The sequence below is a fragment of the Ascidia mentula genome, chromosome 5 (assembly GCF_947561715.1).
Source record: "Ascidia mentula chromosome 5, kaAscMent1.1, whole genome shotgun sequence".
Taxonomy (NCBI): Eukaryota; Metazoa; Chordata; class Ascidiacea; order Phlebobranchia; family Ascidiidae; genus Ascidia; species Ascidia mentula.
Window position 1 is genome coordinate 14,441,833 of NC_138570.1, and position 18,976 is coordinate 14,460,808.

An 18,976-nucleotide genomic window follows, 5' to 3' on the forward strand; every position below is an offset into this window, starting at 1 on the left:
AAAATTATTTAGAAAGACCAACATTCTAAAACTGTGCGTAGTTAAGGTATATACGGACAAAACTAGACGAAAGCAATGAGCCTCTTCTCATTTGCTTATCTGTTGCGCCTAATAAACGGGCAAATGTACAATACCAATGATTTTTTCCGTTTAAAACCCTGACCAATGCTTCAGTTTATGTTCTTACCTGATTTGTTTGAAGAAAGCAAATCTCCTTCCCTGCCATATTCAGATGTGTAACAAAATTCATGAGCTGGAGATTCGCACTTGGTTGCACGAGGCGGGTTGAAAAGGCAACTGTCGTAACCATATCTCTTGTCTGATTGACTTGTGCTGCACTGGATACATTTGCTGCGAACAGCTGAAACAAATATTTATGATCTTTGTGTGATGTTGCACAAAATGTGTCAAAAATGCTTTCACTTCATATCTTTCATAAGTGAACGAATCGCGTGTGTTTACCGAGCTAACGGTCGGAAGTAGCCTATCAATTAGCTTCAGTCTGCTGCTGGTTTTAGAGCTTGTTAGAGTTGTTTCACCTTTTTAACTTCTTTGTATGGCATTTGGAGAAAGTAAGCGCTACAATGAAAACTTTACCAAGGATTCACAGGCTTTGCAGCCAAGGCATTGCTGCAGCCAGCTGGATCAGCCACTTTTCTCGACAAGTCGGAGCGAGATCTGAAAAATCAAGCTCTCGGTGAGGTTTGAACTCACGACCCTGGGCTAACCAGGCCCAACGCTCTACCAACTGAGCTACACGAGCACAGTGGTTTCACGGGGTATATTGTGGCCCAGGTAGACTGCTTTACCAAGCGCACAACTTGTCAGGGGGCCTTCACATACGTAGAGGATCTCCACCACCGTAAACAGGCGATCTTGCCTTGCTATGCGAAAGCATGGCATTACTTCTGCTTTACCATGGAGTCACTATGTATGTGGCATGATTTATTCATTTCAGTGAAGGATGCCATTTACGCGAAACTGGTATTTCTGCGTCATTACACAACAAACATTTGAACTGGCAATCATTGTCTGCCACTCTTTATAAAAAAATTTGCTAGGAAAAATATCGTATAATACAATCATTGTACAACTAATAACAGTTGACTTTGTGCGTCTCTTTCTAAGAGACCAAAGATAACAGTATAAGTTTTTGCAACAGTCGTCGCATCAAAAATATCCTGAGTCATCGCCCACCCATCAGGAGCGTCAGTTGCAACAAGTGATGTAAAGCGGAGGTTGTGCGAACAGAGAAACCAACATAACACATCAATCCCACTGACTACGTCTAAAGTTCCTTATACGAGCTATACTTGGGAAATGCAGAAAGCATTTTAGGCAAAACGGCTAGTACACTTGAAGGACAAATTACACGGGTTGCACCCAGTAAAAGTACCCAAGGGTTGACGGTAAATGAAAAGTCGCCACAAAGTGCAAGACATGTATGACAATGGTAAACAAACTGTATCCAAACTCCCACTTATGCAGGTTGACGATTAAACCGTGGTCCGAAAGTCGTTGAAAAAGCTGTTTCAGATGCTCCAGGGAGCTGCATGTGTCAGACTTGCAACAAGAATGTCGAAGAAAATGGCAATGGCACGGTTTGTTGCACAGGCGAAACACTACAGTTCGGTCGTCACAAGTTGTCACCGACATTTGTTAGTGGAATGGATTTTATCTTCTCCGAAACGTGCATTGATGGGTTGGCGCTGTGTTTTGTTTTTGCTTGTAAGACTAAAACAAAAAGTTTCTATCCCGGCTTAATGCTAATATGTTTGTGTTGTTAACAGCACTACTAACACATGACTATTTTGTGCATAATGCGATTTCAAAACTCCACATAGAAGCAACAGTACTGGTTTTTGCCACAGTCATTACATCATAAAGCATCCTGAGTCATCGTCCACACAACAGCGTCATTTACAACAAGTGATGCAAAGCGGGGGGTTGCGCGAACTGAAAAACCAACGTAGCATATCAATCCCACTTATTACGTACAAAGTTCCTCATACAAGCCTTACTTGGGCAATGCAGAAAGCACTTATAGGTAGACGGTTACACTTGTAAGACAGATTAAAATTCACATGTTGGAGGAAACTGTCATTTGAAAACCAGTGAGGATTTATTATAATTTCAGTTTTTAAAACCAGACGCTTCCGGTATAGTTGCTGTAGCTGCAAATTAAGGTTGCCAGTGATAAAATAATTCACAATTGCCTTTACTAGAAAGGTGACAAAAGTTCTTATCGTTTGTGCGCAAATGTTTAGTGAAAAATGAGTAGGGTCAATACGATTGTGCTCATTGTAGAAAAAACATTTCGTACCAAATGAATTTGTCATTGAAAACAGATTTAAGCTAAAATTGTTTAAAATCTCTTGCTACAAAATGGGTGAAAATGCAATGCAAGTAGTTCCAGCCACAAACGTTTCTATGAAAATTGAAATTTCTTTGAAATTTTCTGATGCCAAAGCGAAGCTTGAAATCCAAAATGGCCAATACTCTGTGTATATGGAGGGTCAACTGTGGCCTTTGTCTACCGATTTGTTTAGAAAGTTTGACCACAAGAAGCTTGTTTTGGCTGGTGGGACTGTGGCTGCAGTCTGTTATGCAATTTTCCGGCTTGGTTCTACGGCCTACAACTTCAGACCCGGAAGTCTAGCTTTTACACTTGAATTTTCCCCGGACGAAGAACCACAAATGGTGAAAAAGGTTGAATCGGGGGAATATTATAAATGGATTTGTGAAGAATATGTGGAGGTGTGCAAAGAGTTAAATATTCCCCATCTCAACACAGTAAACTTAAGTAAGTAGACACATATTCGCAAACCATCTTGTCGTAGAGAATATTCGGCTCCATGTATTTAAATAAAGGTTTATTAAAAGTCAATTAATATACATAGCCCATTTTGTTTAATTGATACCCACATGCTTTGTCTAGAAAAGGGTTAAAATGCAATTTTTTTGTTAAAATAACTATGACAGGGCTATTTATGGACGATCTGCTCGTATTTACACACAACGAATGCTAACAACCAGCGTCAGTGCGATGTTTATTCAGAATGAAAAACACAGAAATATAAAAACTGGTGACTGCTCTAATCAGTCGATTACCACCAATCTTTTTTTTGAAGGAGATCAAAACGCACGCATGACGCACAATTTGGAAAATGCAAAAATTTTTGATGGCAAAGTGGCGATCAATAGTTTTTCGAAAATTGAAGTCGAAAGTGGAGCTCAAGTAAATCCAGGTACACAATCAATTATTGAAGGCAATGTTAATTAGGCTTTAACTTCCTTTCCTTATAAGTGCTCTTGTTTGCAGAACTTATGGCAGCAGCTGGTTCATCGTCAGGAAAAAGTGAGTGTAGACGTTTGTATCATCACTTGCTGACACTACGCAGAACAATCTACTACATTTGCAATTTAAATTATATATAAATGCACTAAATTAAAGCAAGTTTTTCTGTTTTTCTTGTTGTGAAGTATCAGACACATCCGGATATATCAACTTGAGAGGTGCAGAAATCAAGGGAGGCATAGTTGCCGTCGGTCAATTGAAAGAAGTGACTTTCCGGGGACCTACAGCAACAAGTGAACAAAAAGAGCCCAAGAAAGAGTCTGGTTGAAAAGTGCTTTTCGCGATTGATATAATAACAATCTTGTGTAACCACCGAAAACCCGGCAATTTTTATTGATATTATTGTATATATTAACATGCATAAGTTCAAAAAAATTAAATCGAGCTTGTAAAGTGGTCATATACAATCTACAGAGTTGTGTTGATTTTGAACGTATACATGTGCTATTATTACATATTTTTGTATATGTCTTGGACGTAAATTCTTACTTTACCCAGAAACGCATATTATTGTATATGGTTGGACGTTCTGTGTCACAAAATATACGAAAAACACCCTGATTGCCCAATTTTCAATCCGATTTTACCGAGTACAGTATTTTTAAAGGGTCCGGCCAGTAACTATAGCTGTGATATTACTTTCACATCTACACAATTTCCAATATACTTTCAATGCTTCTTATTTAAGCCTGCAAGGTGTGTGTTTGAGTAATTGGATGTTTTACGGATTGGTAATAAACCATGATATTGCATCACTTAATTTAATGCTGGGGCGGATTTAGGAAGGGGCCATTGGAGCAATTACTCCTCTAAAATACGTTATAACATTGAAAAAAGCTCAAAACCGCAGTGAAAGACAAAGGGGATATGTTTTCGTTCATCACCAGCGTGCATTTACTCGCGTATTAATAGCTATCTATCCGTCTCGCAAACAAAATGAATTATTGTGATAAAAATAATTGTGGATAGTGCATCGGTTAATGCTCTGACTGACATGCACGAGGATTGTAGTGGATTTGGTTATTGTGCTGTTTCCATTACAATTCAGAAAACCTTACATATGGCACGCAGTTTTCAATACACAACGGTCGGAAGTAGCATATCAATTAGCTTCAGTCTGCTGCTGGTTTTAGAGCTTGTTAGAGTTGCTTCACCTTTTTAACTTCTTTATATGGTATTTGGAGAAAGAGAGCGCTACAATGTAAACTTTACCAAGGATTCACAGGCTTCGCAGGCAAGGCATTGCAGCCCAGCTCAGCCACACCGGATCAGCCACTTTTCCCGACAAGTCAGAGCGAGATCTGAAAAATCAAGCTCCCGGTGAGATTTGAACTCACGACCCTGGGCTAACCAGGCCCAACGCTCTACCAACTGAGCTACAGTGGTTTCACGGGGTATATTGTGGCCAAGGTACACTAGTGCGCAAGTGCACAACTTGTCAGGCGACCTTCACATACGTAGAGGATCTCCACCACCGTATACAGGCGATCCTGCCTTGCTATGCGAAAGCTTGGCATCACTTCTGCTTTACCAAGGATTCACTATGTATGTGGCATGATTTATTCATTTCAGTGAAGGATGCCATTTACGCGAAACTGGTATTTCTGCGTCATTATATAACAAACATTTGAACTGGCAATAATTGTCTGCCACTCTTTATAAAAAAATTTGCTAGGAAAAATATCGAATAATACAATCATTGTACAACTGATAACAGTTGAATTTGTGCGTCTTTTTCTACGAGACCAAAGATAACAGTACAAGTTTTTGCAACAGTCGTCGCATTAAAAATATCCTGAGTCATCGCCCACCCACCAGGAGCGTCAGTTACAACAAATGATGTAAAGCGGAGGTTGTGCGAACAGAGAAACCAACATGACACATCAATCCCACTGACTACGTCTAAAGTTCCTCAAACCAGCTATACTTGAGTAATGCAGAAAGCATTTTAGGCAAAACGGCTAGTACACTTGTGGGACAAATTGCACGGGTTGCACCCAGTAAAAGTACCCAAGGGTTGACGGTAAATGAAAAGTCGCCACAAAGTGCAAGACATGTATAGCAATAGTCAACAAACTTTTTCCAAACTCTCACTTATGCAGGTTGACGATTAAACCGTGGTCCGAAAGTCATTGGAAAAGCTGTTTAAGATGCTCCAGGGAGCTGCATGTGTCAGACTTGCAACAAGAATGTCGAAGAAAATGGCAATGGCACGGTTTGTTGCACAGGCGAAACACTACAGTTCGGTCGCCACAAGTTGTCGCCGACATTTGTTAGTGGAATGGATTTTGTCTTCCCCGAAACGTGCATTGATGGGTTGGCGCTGTGTTTTGTTTTTGCTTGTAAGACTAAAACAAAAAGTTTCTCTCCCGGCTTAATGCTAATATGTTTGTGTTGTTAACAGCACCACTAACAAATGACTATTTTGTGCATAATGCAATTTCAAAACTCCACATAGAAATAACAGTACTAGTTTTTGCCACAGTCATCACATCATAAAGCATCCTGAGTCATCGTCCACACAACAGCGTCATTTACAACAAGTGATGCAAAGTTCGGGGTTGCGCGAACTGAAAAACCAACGTAACATATCAATCCCACTTATTACGTACAAAGTTCCTCATGCAAGCCTTACTTGGGCAATGCAGAAAGCACTTATAGCTAGACAGTTACACTTGTAAGACAGATTAAAATTCACACGTTGGAGGAAACTATCATTTGAAAACCAGTGAGGATTTATTATAATTTCAGTTTTTAAAACCAGACGCTTCCGGTATAGTTGCTGTAGCTGCAAATCAAGGTTGCCAGTGATAAAATAATTCACAATTGCCTTTACTAGAAAGGTGACAAAAGTTCTTATCGTTTGTGCGCAAATGTTTAGTGAAAAATGAGTAGGGTCAATACGATTGTGCTCATTGCAGAAAAACATTTCGTACAAAATAAATTTGTTATTGAAAACAGATTTAAGCTAAAATTGTTTAAAATCTCTTGCTACAAAATGGGTGAAAATGCAATGCAAATAGTTCCAGCCACGAACGATTCTATGAAAATTGAAATTCTTTCGAAATTTCCTGATGCCAAAGCGAAGCTTGAAATCCAAAATGGCCAATACTCTGTGCATATTGAGGGTCAACTGTGGCCTTTGTCTACCGATTTGTTTACAAAGTTTGACCCCAACAGTTGGGGGGACTGTGGCTGCAGTCTGTTATGCAATTTTCCGTCTTGGTTCTAGGGCCTACAACTTCAGACCGGGAAGTATAGCTTTCACACTTGAATTTTCCCCAGACGAAAAACCACAAATGGTGAAAAAGGTTGAATCGGGGGAATATCGTAAATGGATTTGTGAAGAATATGTGGAGGTGTGCAAAGAGTTAAATATTCCCCATCTCAACACAGTAAACTTAAGTAAGTAGACACATATTCGCAAACCATCTTGACGTAGAGAATATTTGGCTCCATGTATTTAAATAAAGGTGCATTAAAAGTAAATTAATATACACAGCACATTTTGTTTAATTGATACCCACATGCTTTGTCAAGAAAAGGGTTAAAATGCAATTTTTTTGTTAAAACAACTATGACAGGGCTATTTATGGACGATCTGCTCGTATTTACACACAACGAATGCTAACAACCAGCGTCAGTGCGATGTTTATTCAGAATGAAAAACACAGAAATATTGAAACTGGTGACTGCTCTAATCAGTCGATTACCACCAACCTTATTTTTTGAAGGAGATCAAAACGCACGCATGACGTACAATTTGGAAAATGCAAAAATTTTCGATGGCAAAGCTGCGATCAAAAGTATTTCGAAAATTGTAGTCGAAAGTGGAGCTCAAGTAAATCCATGTACACAATCAAATATTGAAGGCAATGTAAATTAGGCTTTAACTTCCTTTCCTTATAAGTGCTCTTGTTTGCAGAACTTATGGCAGCAGCTGGTTCATCGTCAGGAAAAAGTGAGTATAGACTTTTGTATCATCACTTGCTGATACTACGCAGAACAATCTGCTACATTTGCAATTTAAATTATCGATAAATGCACTAATTTAAGGCAGGTTTATCTGTTTTTCTTGTTGTTAACTGCCAGATACATCCGCATCTTTCAACTTGGTGCAGAAATCAGGGGAGGCGTAGTTGCCGTCGGTCAATTGAATGAAGTGACTTTCCGGGGACCTACAGCAACAAGTGAACAAAAAGAGCCCAAGAAAGAGTCTGGTTGAAAAGTGCTTTTCGCGATCGATATTATAATAATCCTGTGTAACCACTGAAAACCCGGCAATTTTTATTATTATTATTGTATATATTAATAGCATAAGTCCAAAAAATTAAATCGAGCTTGTAAAGAAGTCATATACAATCTACAGAGTTGTGTTGATTTTGAACGTATACATGTGCTATTATTACATATTTTTATATATATCTTGGACGTAAATTGTTATTTTACCCAGAAACGCATATTATTGTATGGTTATTAGACGTTCTGTGTCACAAAATATACGAAAAACGCCCTGATTGCCCAATTTTCTATCCGATTTTACCGAGTACAGTATTTTTAAAGGGTCCGGCCAGTAACTATAGCTGTGATATTACTTTCACATCTACACAATTTCCAATATACTTTCAATGCTTCTTATTTAAGCCTGCAAGGTGTGTGTTTGAGTAATTGGATCTTTTATGGATTGGTAATAAAACATGATATTGCATAACATAATTCATTGCTGGGGCGGATTTAGGAAGTGGCTATTGGAGCACTTGATCTTTGAAAATACGTTATAACATTGAAAAAAGCTCAAAACTGCAGTGAAAGACAAAGGAGATATGTTTTCGTTCATCACCAGCGTGCATTGACTCGCGTATTAATAGCTATCTATCCGTCTCGCAAACAAAAAGAATTAATGTGATAAAAATAATTGTGGATAGTGCATCGGTTAATGCTCCGACTGACATGCAAGGGGATTGTAGTGGATTTGGTTATTGTGCTGTTTCCATTACAATTCAGAAAACCTTACATATGGCACGCAGTTTTCAATACACAACGGTCGGAAGTAGCCTATCAATTAGCTTCAGTCTGCTGCTGGTTTTAGAGCTTGTTAGAGTTGTTTCACCTTTTTAACTTCTTTGTATGGTATTTGGAGAAAGTAAGCGCTACAATGTAAACTTTACCAAGGATTCACAGGTTTCGCAGCTAAGGCATTGCAGCCAAGCTGGATCAGCCACTTGTCCCGGCAAGTCGGAGCGAGATCTGAAAAATCAAGCTTCCGGTGAGGTTTGAACTCACGACCCTGGGCTAACCAGGCCCAACGCTCCACCAACTGAGCTACACGAGCTCAGTGGTTTTACGGGGTATATTGTGGTCAAGGAAGACTGGTGCGCAAGCGCACAACTTGCCAGGCGACCTTCACATACGTAGATGATCTCCACCACCGTAAACAGGCGATTCTGCTTTGCTATGCGAAAGCATGGAATTACTTCTGCTTTACCAAGGATTCACTATGTATGTGGCATGATTTATTTATTTCAGTGAAGGATGCCGTTTACGCGAAACTGGTATTTCTGCGTCATTACATAACAAACATTTAAACTGGCAATCATTGTCTATATAACAAATTTTGCTAGGAAATATATCTTATAATACAATCATTGTACAACTAATAACAGTTGACTTTGTGCGTCTCTTTCTACGAGACCAAAGATAACAGTATAAGTTTTTGCAACAGTCGTCGCATCAAAAATATCCTGAGTCATCGCCCACCCATCAGGAGCGTCAGTTGCAACAAGTGATGTAAAGCGGAGGTTGTGCGAACAGAGAAACCAACATAACACATCAATCCCACTGACTACGTCTAAAGTTCCTCATACCAGCTATACTTGGGTAATGTCGAAAGCATTTTAGGCAAAACGGCTAATACACTTGTGGGACAAATTGCACGGGTTGCACCCAGTAAAAGTACCCAAGGGTTGACGGTAAATGTATAGTCACCACAAAGTGCAAGACATGTATGACAATGGTAAACAAACCGTATCCAAACTCCCACTTCTGCAGGTTGACGATTAAACCGTGGTCCGAAAGTCGTTGGAAAAGCTGTTTATGGTGCTCCAGGGAGCTGCATGTGTCAGACTTGCAACAAGAATGTCGAAGAAAATGGCAATGGCACGGTTTGTTGCACAGGCGAAACACTGCAGTTCGGTCGCCACAAGTTGTCACCGACATTTGTTAGTGGAATGGATTTTATGTTCCCCGAAACGTGCATTGATGGGTTGGCGCTGTGTTTTTTTTTTGCTTATCAGATTAAAACAAAAAGTTTCTATCCCGGCTTAATGCTAATATGTTGGTGTTGTTAACAGCACCACTAACAAATGACTATTTTGTGCATAATGTGGTTTCAAAACTCCACATAGAAATAACAGTACTGGTTTTTGCCACAGTCATCACATCATAAAGCATCCTGAGTCATCGTCCACACAGGAGCGTCATTTACAACAAGTGATGCAAAGCGGGGGTTGCGCGAACTGAAAAACCAACGTAACATATCAATCCCACTTATTACGTACAAAGTTCCTCATGCAAGCCTTACTTGGGCAATGCAGAAAGCACTTATAGGTAGACGGTTACACTTGTAAGACAGATTAAAATTCACACGTTGGAGGAAACTGTCATTTGAAAACCAGTGAGGATTTATTATAATTTCAGTTTTTAAAACCAGACGCTTCCGGTATATTTGCTGTAGCTGCAAATTAAGGTTTCCAGTGATGAAATAATTCACAATCGCCTTTACTAGAAAGGTGACAAAAGTTCTTATCGTTTGTGCAAAAATCGTTTGTGCGAAAATGTTTAGTGAAAAATGAGTAGGGTCAATACGATTGTGCCCATTGCAGAAAAACATTTCGTACAAAATGAATTTGTTATTGAAAACAGATTTAAGCTAAAATTGTTTAAAAATCTCTTGCTACAAAATGGGTGAAAATGCAATGAAAATAGTTACAGCCACGAACGTTTCTATGAAAATTGAAATTCCTTTGAAATTTCCTGATGCCAAAGCGAAGCTTGAAATCCAAAATGGCCAATACTCTGTGTATATGGAGGGTCAACTGTGGCCTTTGTCCACCGATTTGTTTACAAAGTTTGACCCCAAGAAGCTTGTTATAGTTGGGGGGACTGTGGCTGCAGTCTGTTATGCAATTTTCCGGCTTGGTTCTAGGGCCTACAACTTCAGACCGGGAAGTCTAGCTTTTACTCTTGAATTTTCTCCGGACGAAGTACCACGAATGGTGAAAAGGGTTGTATCAGGGGATTATCATAAACTGATTTGTGAAGAATATGAGGAGGTGTGCAAAGAGTTAAATATTCCCCATCTCAACACAGTAAACTTAAGTAAGTAGACACATATTTGCAAACCATCTTGACGTAGAGAATATTTGGCTCCATATATTTAAATAAAGGTTTATTAAAAGTAAATAAATATACAAGACAATGGTAGAGAACTTCATACAGACGTTTCGATTGTTTTCCACAATCATTGGGCTATCTTGTTTATATTAAAGATGTACAAAACCGTCAGTTATGATCCTAAGTTTAATAAATATACTTTGTTGAATATACATCCCCATGCTTTGCCTACAAAAAGGCAAACAACCAGCGTCAGTACCAAGTTTATTCTGAATGAAAATCACAGATATACCAGAACAAGATCATTCCATTGTTCTTTATCACATACTTCCCCCATCTACTTATAAAGCTTCAGATCAAGTTGTTAACAACAAACAGTTTTATAATTTAAAATTTGTTGAAATGTTCTTTGAAGGAGATCAAAGCGCACGCAGGACGTACGATTTGGAGAATGCAAAAAGTGTAGATGACAAAGTTGTGATCAATAGTTATTCGAAAATTGTAGTCGAAAGTGGAGCTGAAGTAAATCTAGGTACACAGTCAAATATTGAAGGGCAATGTAAATAAGGCTTTAACGTTCTCTTGTTTGTAGAACTTGTGGTAGCAGCTGACTCGTATTCACGAAAAGGTGAGTGTATACTTTTGAATATTACCAGCTTTCACAATGCTAACAATGTTTAGGAAAAATCATTCTACAATCAAACACAAACGTATTAAATAATCTCAATTAACAAATTTTAGGCAATGTTTGTATGTAATATTTTATTTTTAACTCCAATGCACCAGCGGTTCGTGAAGGTCTGAAGTAATTTAATTTATCATAATACAAAATTTAAATATCATATAAATTTCTGTGTTATGTTGTTAATGTCCCTATTCTGTACCATAACTGAGCTCACACAGCGTAGAACAATTTGCTATATTAGCAATTAAAATCATCGATAAATGCACCAATTTATGGCAAGCTTACCTGTTTTACTTGTTTCTTGTTAACTGTCAAATACATCCGGATATTTCAACTTGAGAGGTGCAGATATGGTCTTACTTTAACATCTACACAATTTCCAATATACTTTCAATGCTTCTTATTTAAGCCTGCAAGGTGTGTGTTTGTGTATTTGGATCTTTTATGGATTGGAAGTAAAACCTGATATTGCATCACATTATTCATTGCTGGGGCGGATTTAGGAAGTGGCTATTGGAGCAATTGGTCTTTTAAAATACGTTATAACATTGAAAAAAGCTCAAAACTGCAGTGAAAGACAAAGGGGATATGTTTTCGTTCATCACCAGCGTGCATTGACTCGCGTATTAATAGCTATCTATCCGTCTCGCAAACAAAAAGAATTAATGTGATAAAAATAATTGTGGATAGTGCATCGGTTAATGCTCCGACTGACATGCAAAAGGATTGAAGTGGATTTTGTTATTGTGCTGTTTCCATTACAATTCAGAAAACCTTACATATGGCACGCAGTTTTCAATACTCAACGGTCGGAAGTAGCATATTAATTAGCTTCAGTCTGCTGCTGGTTTTAGAGCTTGTTAGAGTTGTTTCACCTTTTTAAATTCTTTATATGGTATTTGGAGAAAGTGAGCGCTACAATGTAAACTTTACCAAGGATTCACAGGCTTTGCAGCCAAGGCATTGCTGCAGCCAAGCTGGATCAGCCACTTTTCTCGACAAGTCGGAGCGAGATCTGAAAAATTAAGCTCTCGGTGAGGTTTGAACTCACGACCCTGGGCTAACCAGGCCCGACGCTCTACCAACTGCGCTACACGAGCTCATTGGTTACACTGGGCATATTGTGGCCAAGGTAGACTGCTTTTCCAAGCGCACAACTTGTCAGGCGACCTTCACATACGTAGAGGATCTCCACAAAAATTGTTTAAAAATCTCTTGCTACAAAATGGATGAAAATGCAATGCAAATAGTTCCAGCCACGAACGTTTCTATGAAAATTGAAATTCCTGTCAAGTTTCTTGATGCCAAAACGAAGCTTGAAATCCAAAATGGCCAATACTCTGTGTATATGGAGGGTCAACTGTGGCCTTTGTCTACCGATTTGTTTAGAAAGTTTGACCCCAAGAAGCTTGTTATAGTTGGGGGGACTGTGGCTGCAGTCTGTTATGCAATTTTCCGGCTTGGTTCTGGGGCCTACAACTTCAGACCGGGAAGTCTAGCTTTTACTCTTGAATTTTCCCCGGACGAAGGACCACAAATGGTGAAAAAGGTTGAATCGGGGGAATATTATAAACTGATTTGTGAAGAATATGAGGAGGTGACCAAAGAGTTAAATATTCCCCATCTCAACACAGTAAACTTACGTAAGAAAACACATATTTGCAAACCATCTTGTCGTAAAGAATATTTGGCTCAATATATTTAAATAAAGGTTTATTAAAAGTAAATAAATATACAAGACAATGGTAGAGAACTTCATACAGACGTTTCGATTGTTTTCCACAATCATTTGGCTATCTTGTTGATAATAAAGATGTACAAAACCGTCAGTTATGATCCTAAGTTTAATAAATATACTTTGTAGAATATACATCCCCATGCTTTGCCTACAAAAAGGCAAACAACCAGCGTCAGTACCATGTTTATTCTGAATGAAAATCACAGATATACCAGAACAAGATCATTCCATTGTTCTTTATCACATACTTCCCCCATCTACTTATAAAGCTTCAGATCAAGTTGATAACAACAAACAGTTTTATAATTTAAAATTTGTTGAAATGTTCTTTGAAGGAGATCAAAGCGCACGCAGGACGTACGATTTGGAGAATGCAAAAAATGTAGATGGCAAAGTTGTGATCAATAGTTATTCGAAAATTGTAGTCCAAAGTGGAGCTCAAGTAAATCTAGGTACACAATCAATTATTGAAGGCAATGTAAATAAGGCTTTAACGTTCTCTTGTTTGTAGAACTTGTGGTAGCAGCTGACTCGCATTCACGAAAAGGTGAGTGTATACTTTTGTATATTACCAGCTTTCACAATGCTAACAATGTTTAGGAAAAATCATACTACAATCAAACACAAACGTATTAAATAATCTCAATTAACAAATTTTAGGCAATGTTTGTATGTAATATTTTATTTTTAACTCCAATGCACCAGCGGTTCGTGAAGGTCTGAAGTAATTTAATTTATCATAATACAAAATTTAAATATTATATAAATTTCTGTGTTATGTTGTTAATGTCCCTATTCTGTACCATAACTGAGCTCACACAGCGTAGAACAATTTGCAATATTAGCAATTAAAATCATCGATAAATGCACTAATTTATGGCAAGCTTACCTGCTTTACTTGTTTCTTGTTAACTGTCAAATACATCCGGATATTTTAACTTGAGAGGTGCAGATATCAAGGGAAGTATAGTCGCCGTCGGTAAATTATAATAAGTTACTTTCCAGGGACCCAAAGCAGCAAGTGAACAAAAAGAGCAGCCCGAGAACGAGTCTGGTTTAAAAGTGTTTTTACGCGATCGATATTATAACAATCCTGTGTAACCACTGAAAACCCGGCAATTTTTATTATTATTATTGTATATATTAATAGCATAAGTCCAAAATATTAAATCGAGCTTGTAAAGTAGTCATATACAATCTACAGAGTTGTGTTGATTTTGAACGTATACATGTGCTATTATTACATATTTATATATATATCTTGGACGTAAATTGTTATTTTACCCAGAAACGCATATTATTGTATGGTCAGACGTTCTGTGTCACAAAATATACGGCCAGTAACTATAGCTGTGGTCTTACTTTAACATCTACACAATTTCCAATATACTTTCAATGCTTCTTGTCTAAGCTCGTTGTGTGTTTGTGTAATTGGATCTTTTATGGATTGGAAGTAAAACATGATATTGCATCACATTATTCATTGATGGGGCGGATTTAGGAAGGGACCATTGGAGCAAATAGTCCTCTAATATACGTTATAACATTGAAAAAAGCTCAAAACTGCAGTGAAAGACAAAGAGGATATGTTTTCGTTCATCACCAGCGTGCATTGACTCGCGTATTAATAGCTATCTATCCGTCTCGCAAACAAAAAGAATTAATGTGATAAAAATAATTGTGGATAGTGCACCGGTTAATGCTTCGACTGACATGCAAAAGGATTGTAGTGGATTTGGTTAGTGTGCTGTTTCCATTACAGTTCAGAAAACCTTACATATGGCACGCAGTTTTCAAATCACAACGGTCGGAAGTAGCATATCAATTAGCTTCAGTCTGCTGCTGGTTTTAGAGCTTGTTAAGTGTTGTTTTACCTTTTTAACTTCTTTATATGGTATTTGGAGAAAGTGAGCGCTACAATTTAAACTTTACCAAGGATTCACAGGCTTCGCAGCCAAGGCATTGCAGCCAAGCTGTATCAGCCACTTTTCCTCACGACCCTGGGCTAACCAGGCCCAACGCTCTACCAACTGAACTACAGAAGCTTAGTGGTTTCACGGGGTATATTGTGGCCAAGGTAGATTGGTGCACAAGCGCACAACTTGTCAGGCGACCTTCACATACGTAGAGGATCTCCACCACCGTAAACAGGCGATCCTGCTTTGCTATGCGAAAGCATGGCATTACTTCTGCTTTACCAAGGATTCACTATGTATGTGATGGCATGATTTATTCATTTCAGTGAAGGATGCCATTTACGCGAAACTGGTATTTCTGCGTCATTACATAACAAACATTTAAACTGGCAATCATTGTCTGCCACTCTTTATAAAAAATTTTGCTAGGAAAAAGTTCTTATAATACAATCATTGTACAACTAATAACAATTGACTTTGTGCGTCTCTTTCTAAGAGACCAAAGATAACAGTATAAGTTTTTGCAACAGTCGTCGCATCAAAAATATCCTGAGTCATCGCCCACCCATCAGGAGCGTCAGTTACAACAAGTGATGTAAAGCGGAGGTTGTGCGACCAGAAAAACCAACATAACACATCAATCCCACTGACTACGTCTAAAGTTCCTCATACCAGCTATACTTGGGCGATGCAGAAAGCATTATAGGCAAAACGGCTAGTACACTTGAAGGACAAATTACACGGGTTGCACCCAGTAAAAGTACCCAAGGGTTGACGGTAAAGGAAAAGTCGCCACAAAGTACAAGACATGTATGACAATGGTAAACAAACTGTATCCAAACTCCCACTTATTCAGGTTGACGATTGAACTGTGGTCCGAAAGTCGTTGGAAAAGCTGTTTAAGATGCTCCAGGGAGCTGCATGTGTCAGACTTGCAACAAGAATGTCGAAGAAAATGGCAATGGCACGGTTTGTTGCACAGGCGAAACACTACAGTTCGGTCGCCACAAGTTGTCACCGACATTTGTTAGTGGAATGGATTTTATGTTCCCCGAAACATACATTGATGGGTAGGCGCTGCGTTTTTTTTTTGCTTATAAGACTAAAACAAAAAGTTTCTATCCCGGCTTAATGCTAATATGTTTGTGTTGTTAACAGCACCACTAACAAATGACTATTTTGTGCATAATGCAATTTCAAAACTCCACATAGAAATAACAGTACTAGTTTTTGCCACAGTCATCACATCATAAAGCATCCTGAGTCATCGTCCACACAAGAGCGTCATTTACAACAAGTGATGCAAAGCGGGGGTTGCGCGAATTGAAAAACCAATGTAACATATCAATCCCACTTATTACGTACAAAGTTCCTCATGCAAGCTTTACTTGGGCAATGCAGAAAGCACTTATAGCTAGACGGTTACACTTGTAAGACAGATTAAAATTCACACGTTGGAGGAAACTGTCATTTGAAAACCAGTGAGGATTTATTATAATTTCAGTTTTTAAAACCAGACGCTTCCGGTATAGTTGCTGTAGCTGCAAATCAAGGTTTCCAGTGATAAAATAATTCACAATCGCCTTTACTAGAAAGGTGACAAACGTTCTTATCGTTTGTGCGCAAATGTTTAGTGAAAAATGAGTAGGGTCAATACGATTGTGCTCATTGCAGAAAAACATTTCGTACAAAATGAATTTGTTATTGAAAGCAGATTTAAGCTAAAATTGTTTAAAAATCTCCTGCTACAAAATGGGTGAAAATGCAATGCAAATAGTTCCAGCCACGAACGTTTCTATGAAAATTGAAATTCCTTCGAAATTTTCTGATGCCAAAGCGAAGCTTGAAATCCAAAATGGCCAATACTCTGTGTATATGGAGGGTCAACTGTGGCCTTTGTCTACCGATTTGTTTGGAAAGTTTGACCCCAAGAAGCTTATTATAGTTGGGGGGACTGTGGCTGCAGTCTGTTATGCAATTTTCCGGCTAGGTTCTAGGGCCTACAACTTCAGACCGGGAAGTCTAGCTTTTACTCTTGAATTTTCCCCGGCCGAACGACCACAAATGGTAAAAAAGGTTGAATCGGGGGAATATTATAAATGGATTTGTGAAGAATATGTGGAGGTGTGCAAAGAGTTAAATATTCCCCATCTCAACACAGTAAACTTAAGTAAGTAGACACATATTCGCAAACCATCTTGACGTAGAGAATATTTGGCTCCATGTATTTAAATAAAGGTTTATTAAAAATATTAATTTACATAGCCCATTTTGTTTAATTGATACCCACATGCTTTGTCAAGAAAAGGGTTAAAATGCAAATTTTTTGTTAAAATAACTAAGACAGGGCTATTTATGGACGATCTGCTCGTATTTACACACAACAAATGCTAACAACCAGCGTCAGTGCGATGTTTATTCAGAATGAAAAACACAGAAATATTGAAACTGGTGACTGCTCTAATCAGTCGATTACCACCAACCTTTTTTTGAAGGAGGTCAAAACGCACGCATGACGCACAATTTGGAAAATGCAAAAATTTTCGATGGCAAAGTGGCGATCAATAGTTTTTCGAAAATTGAAGTCGAAAGTGGAGCTCAAGTAAATCCAGGTACACAATCAATTATTGAAGGCAATGTAAATTAGTCTTTAACTTCCTTTCCTTATAAGTGCTCTTGTTTGCAGAACTTATGGCAGCAGCTGGTTCATCGTCAGGAAAAAGTGAGTACAGACGTTTGTACCTTCATTTGCTGATACTACGCAGAACAATCTGCTACATTTGCAATTTAAATTATCGATAAATGCACTAATTTAAGGCAGGTTTATCTGTTTTTCTTGTTGTTAACTGCCAGACACATCCGCATCTTTCAACTTGAGAGGTGCAGAAATCAAGGGAGGCGTAGTTGCCGTCGGTAAATTGAATGAAGTGACTTTCCGGGGACCTACAGCAACAAGTGAACAAAAAGAGCCCAAGAAAGAGTCTGGTTGAAAAGTGCTTTTCGCGATTAATATAATAACAATCCTGTGTAACCACCGAAAACCCGGCAATTTTTATTAATATTATTGTATATATCAACATGCATAAGTCTAAAAAATGAAATCGAGCTTGTACAGTGGTCATAAACAATCTACAGAGTTGTCTTGATTTTGAACGTATAATTGTGCTATTATTACATATTTTTACATATATCACGGACATAAAATGTTACTTTACCCAGAAAGGCATATTACTGCGCAGTATACCGAGTACAGTATTTTTAAAGGGTTCGGGCGTTAACTATAGCTGTAGTACATCTTTAACATCTACACAATTTCCAATATACCTTTAATGCTTCTCACTTAAGCCTGCAAAAATGTGTTTGTGTAATTTGATCTTTTGTGGATTGGTAATAAAACAAGATATTGCATCACTTTATTCAATGCTGATTTAGGAAAGGGCCATCGGAGCATGTTGTGAAAAAAAAGTTAAAAAAAACACTATCCAAGCATGGAAAATGTTATAATTCTAGGCTCCAAAATAAGTCGATATTCGAAAACTAAGTTGTTGTACCTCATTTATGATGTGGGTTGCAAAAAGCTCGTGAATAAACGAATAATCAGTAAGCAACGTTGACGATTACTTCAACTCGACAACAATAACACGATTTAATAGCTTGAAACCACAATTTTTAGCAAACATAGCCCTTTTTTAGTTAAAAGCAATTGAAATGAAGAAAAGCATCCCGGATTCGAAGAAAAAACACAACCCAATGTACGATGCTGAAACAGAAGCAAAATTCCATCCAATTCGCCCCGATCAACAAGGTCTGTGCCTTGCTCTGGAAGTTCAGGGAGCAACGGTGAAAGGCGGGCTACTGGAGGAAGGAAGTGGACACAACAAGACAGC

General features: G+C 38.3%; 4 protein-coding genes and 1 long non-coding RNA gene across 7 annotated transcripts in view; all 5 read left to right on the forward strand.

The window, feature by feature from the left end:
• Positions 1–2,352: 2,352 nt before the first annotated feature.
• On the forward strand, positions 2,353–4,007 carry LOC145903536 (uncharacterized). 2 transcript variants are annotated; one of them, XM_082991622.1, is made up of 4 exons: positions 2,353–2,803; positions 3,132–3,248; positions 3,323–3,358; positions 3,484–4,007. In XM_082991622.1, exons 1-4 carry the CDS (start codon positions 2,386–2,388, stop codon positions 3,624–3,626), a joined length of 714 nt encoding a protein of 237 aa, XP_082847748.1. In that variant the 5' UTR covers positions 2,353–2,385; the 3' UTR covers positions 3,627–4,007. The 2 variants fall into 2 exon arrangements, with proteins under 2 accessions (XP_082847748.1, XP_082847749.1); XM_082991623.1 differs by having other exon boundaries at positions 3,490–4,007.
• A 2,590-nt stretch (positions 4,008–6,597) lies between these two features.
• LOC145903716 (uncharacterized) lies at positions 6,598–7,684 on the forward strand. Its single transcript, XR_014402685.1, has 4 exons — positions 6,598–6,763; positions 7,093–7,209; positions 7,284–7,319; positions 7,451–7,684. It is a non-coding gene; the product is annotated as an uncharacterized LOC145903716 (long non-coding RNA).
• Positions 7,685–10,283: 2,599 nt separating this feature from the next.
• Positions 10,284–14,627, forward strand: LOC145901649 (uncharacterized). Its single transcript, XM_082989405.1, has 6 exons — positions 10,284–10,735; positions 11,166–11,282; positions 11,343–11,378; positions 13,509–13,625; positions 13,685–13,720; positions 14,179–14,627. The coding sequence occupies exons 1-6, from the start codon at positions 10,318–10,320 to the stop codon at positions 14,196–14,198; spliced, it is 744 nt and encodes a 247-aa protein (XP_082845531.1). The 5' UTR covers positions 10,284–10,317; the 3' UTR covers positions 14,199–14,627.
• LOC145903291 (uncharacterized) lies at positions 11,832–18,492 on the forward strand. 2 transcript variants are annotated; one of them, XM_082991365.1, is made up of 4 exons: positions 11,832–13,078; positions 17,585–17,701; positions 17,776–17,811; positions 17,943–18,492. In XM_082991365.1, the coding sequence occupies exons 1-4, from the start codon at positions 12,661–12,663 to the stop codon at positions 18,077–18,079; spliced, it is 708 nt and encodes a 235-aa protein (XP_082847491.1). In that variant the 5' UTR covers positions 11,832–12,660; the 3' UTR covers positions 18,080–18,492. The 2 variants fall into 2 exon arrangements, with proteins under 2 accessions (XP_082847491.1, XP_082847490.1); XM_082991364.1 differs by lacking the exon at positions 11,832–13,078 and adding an exon at positions 16,808–17,259.
• Positions 14,625–18,976, forward strand: part of LOC145903292 (peripheral myelin protein 22-like) — a 39,306-nt gene continuing 34,954 nt past the window's right edge. Inside the window, exon 1 of the mRNA XM_082991367.1 lies at positions 14,625–14,635. The gene's annotated coding sequence lies outside the window, so the exon portion shown is untranslated. The remainder of the gene's footprint in view (positions 14,636–18,976) is intronic.

Excerpts from the sequence above, each read along its gene's own strand:
- LOC145901649 (XM_082989405.1), top strand. The coding sequence starts at position 10,318 with ATGGGTGAAAATGCAATGAAAATAGTTACAGCCACGAACGTTTCTATG. Across the intron at positions 11,283-11,342 it reads TGGAGCTGAAGTAAATCTAG|AACTTGTGGTAGCAGCTGAC; the intron begins GTACACAGTCAA and ends TCTTGTTTGTAG. Across the intron at positions 11,379-13,508 it reads TGACTCGTATTCACGAAAAG|GAGATCAAAGCGCACGCAGG; the intron begins GTGAGTGTATAC and ends TGTTCTTTGAAG.
- LOC145903291 (XM_082991365.1), top strand. The coding sequence starts at position 12,661 with ATGGATGAAAATGCAATGCAAATAGTTCCAGCCACGAACGTTTCTATG. Across the intron at positions 13,079-17,584 it reads TCTCAACACAGTAAACTTAC|GAGGTCAAAACGCACGCATG; the intron begins GTAAGAAAACAC and ends CTTTTTTTGAAG. Across the intron at positions 17,812-17,942 it reads TGGTTCATCGTCAGGAAAAA|ACACATCCGCATCTTTCAAC; the intron begins GTGAGTACAGAC and ends GTTAACTGCCAG.
- LOC145903536 (XM_082991622.1), top strand. The coding sequence starts at position 2,386 with ATGGGTGAAAATGCAATGCAAGTAGTTCCAGCCACAAACGTTTCTATG. Across the intron at positions 2,804-3,131 it reads TCTCAACACAGTAAACTTAA|GAGATCAAAACGCACGCATG; the intron begins GTAAGTAGACAC and ends TTTTTTTTGAAG. Across the intron at positions 3,249-3,322 it reads TGGAGCTCAAGTAAATCCAG|AACTTATGGCAGCAGCTGGT; the intron begins GTACACAATCAA and ends TCTTGTTTGCAG.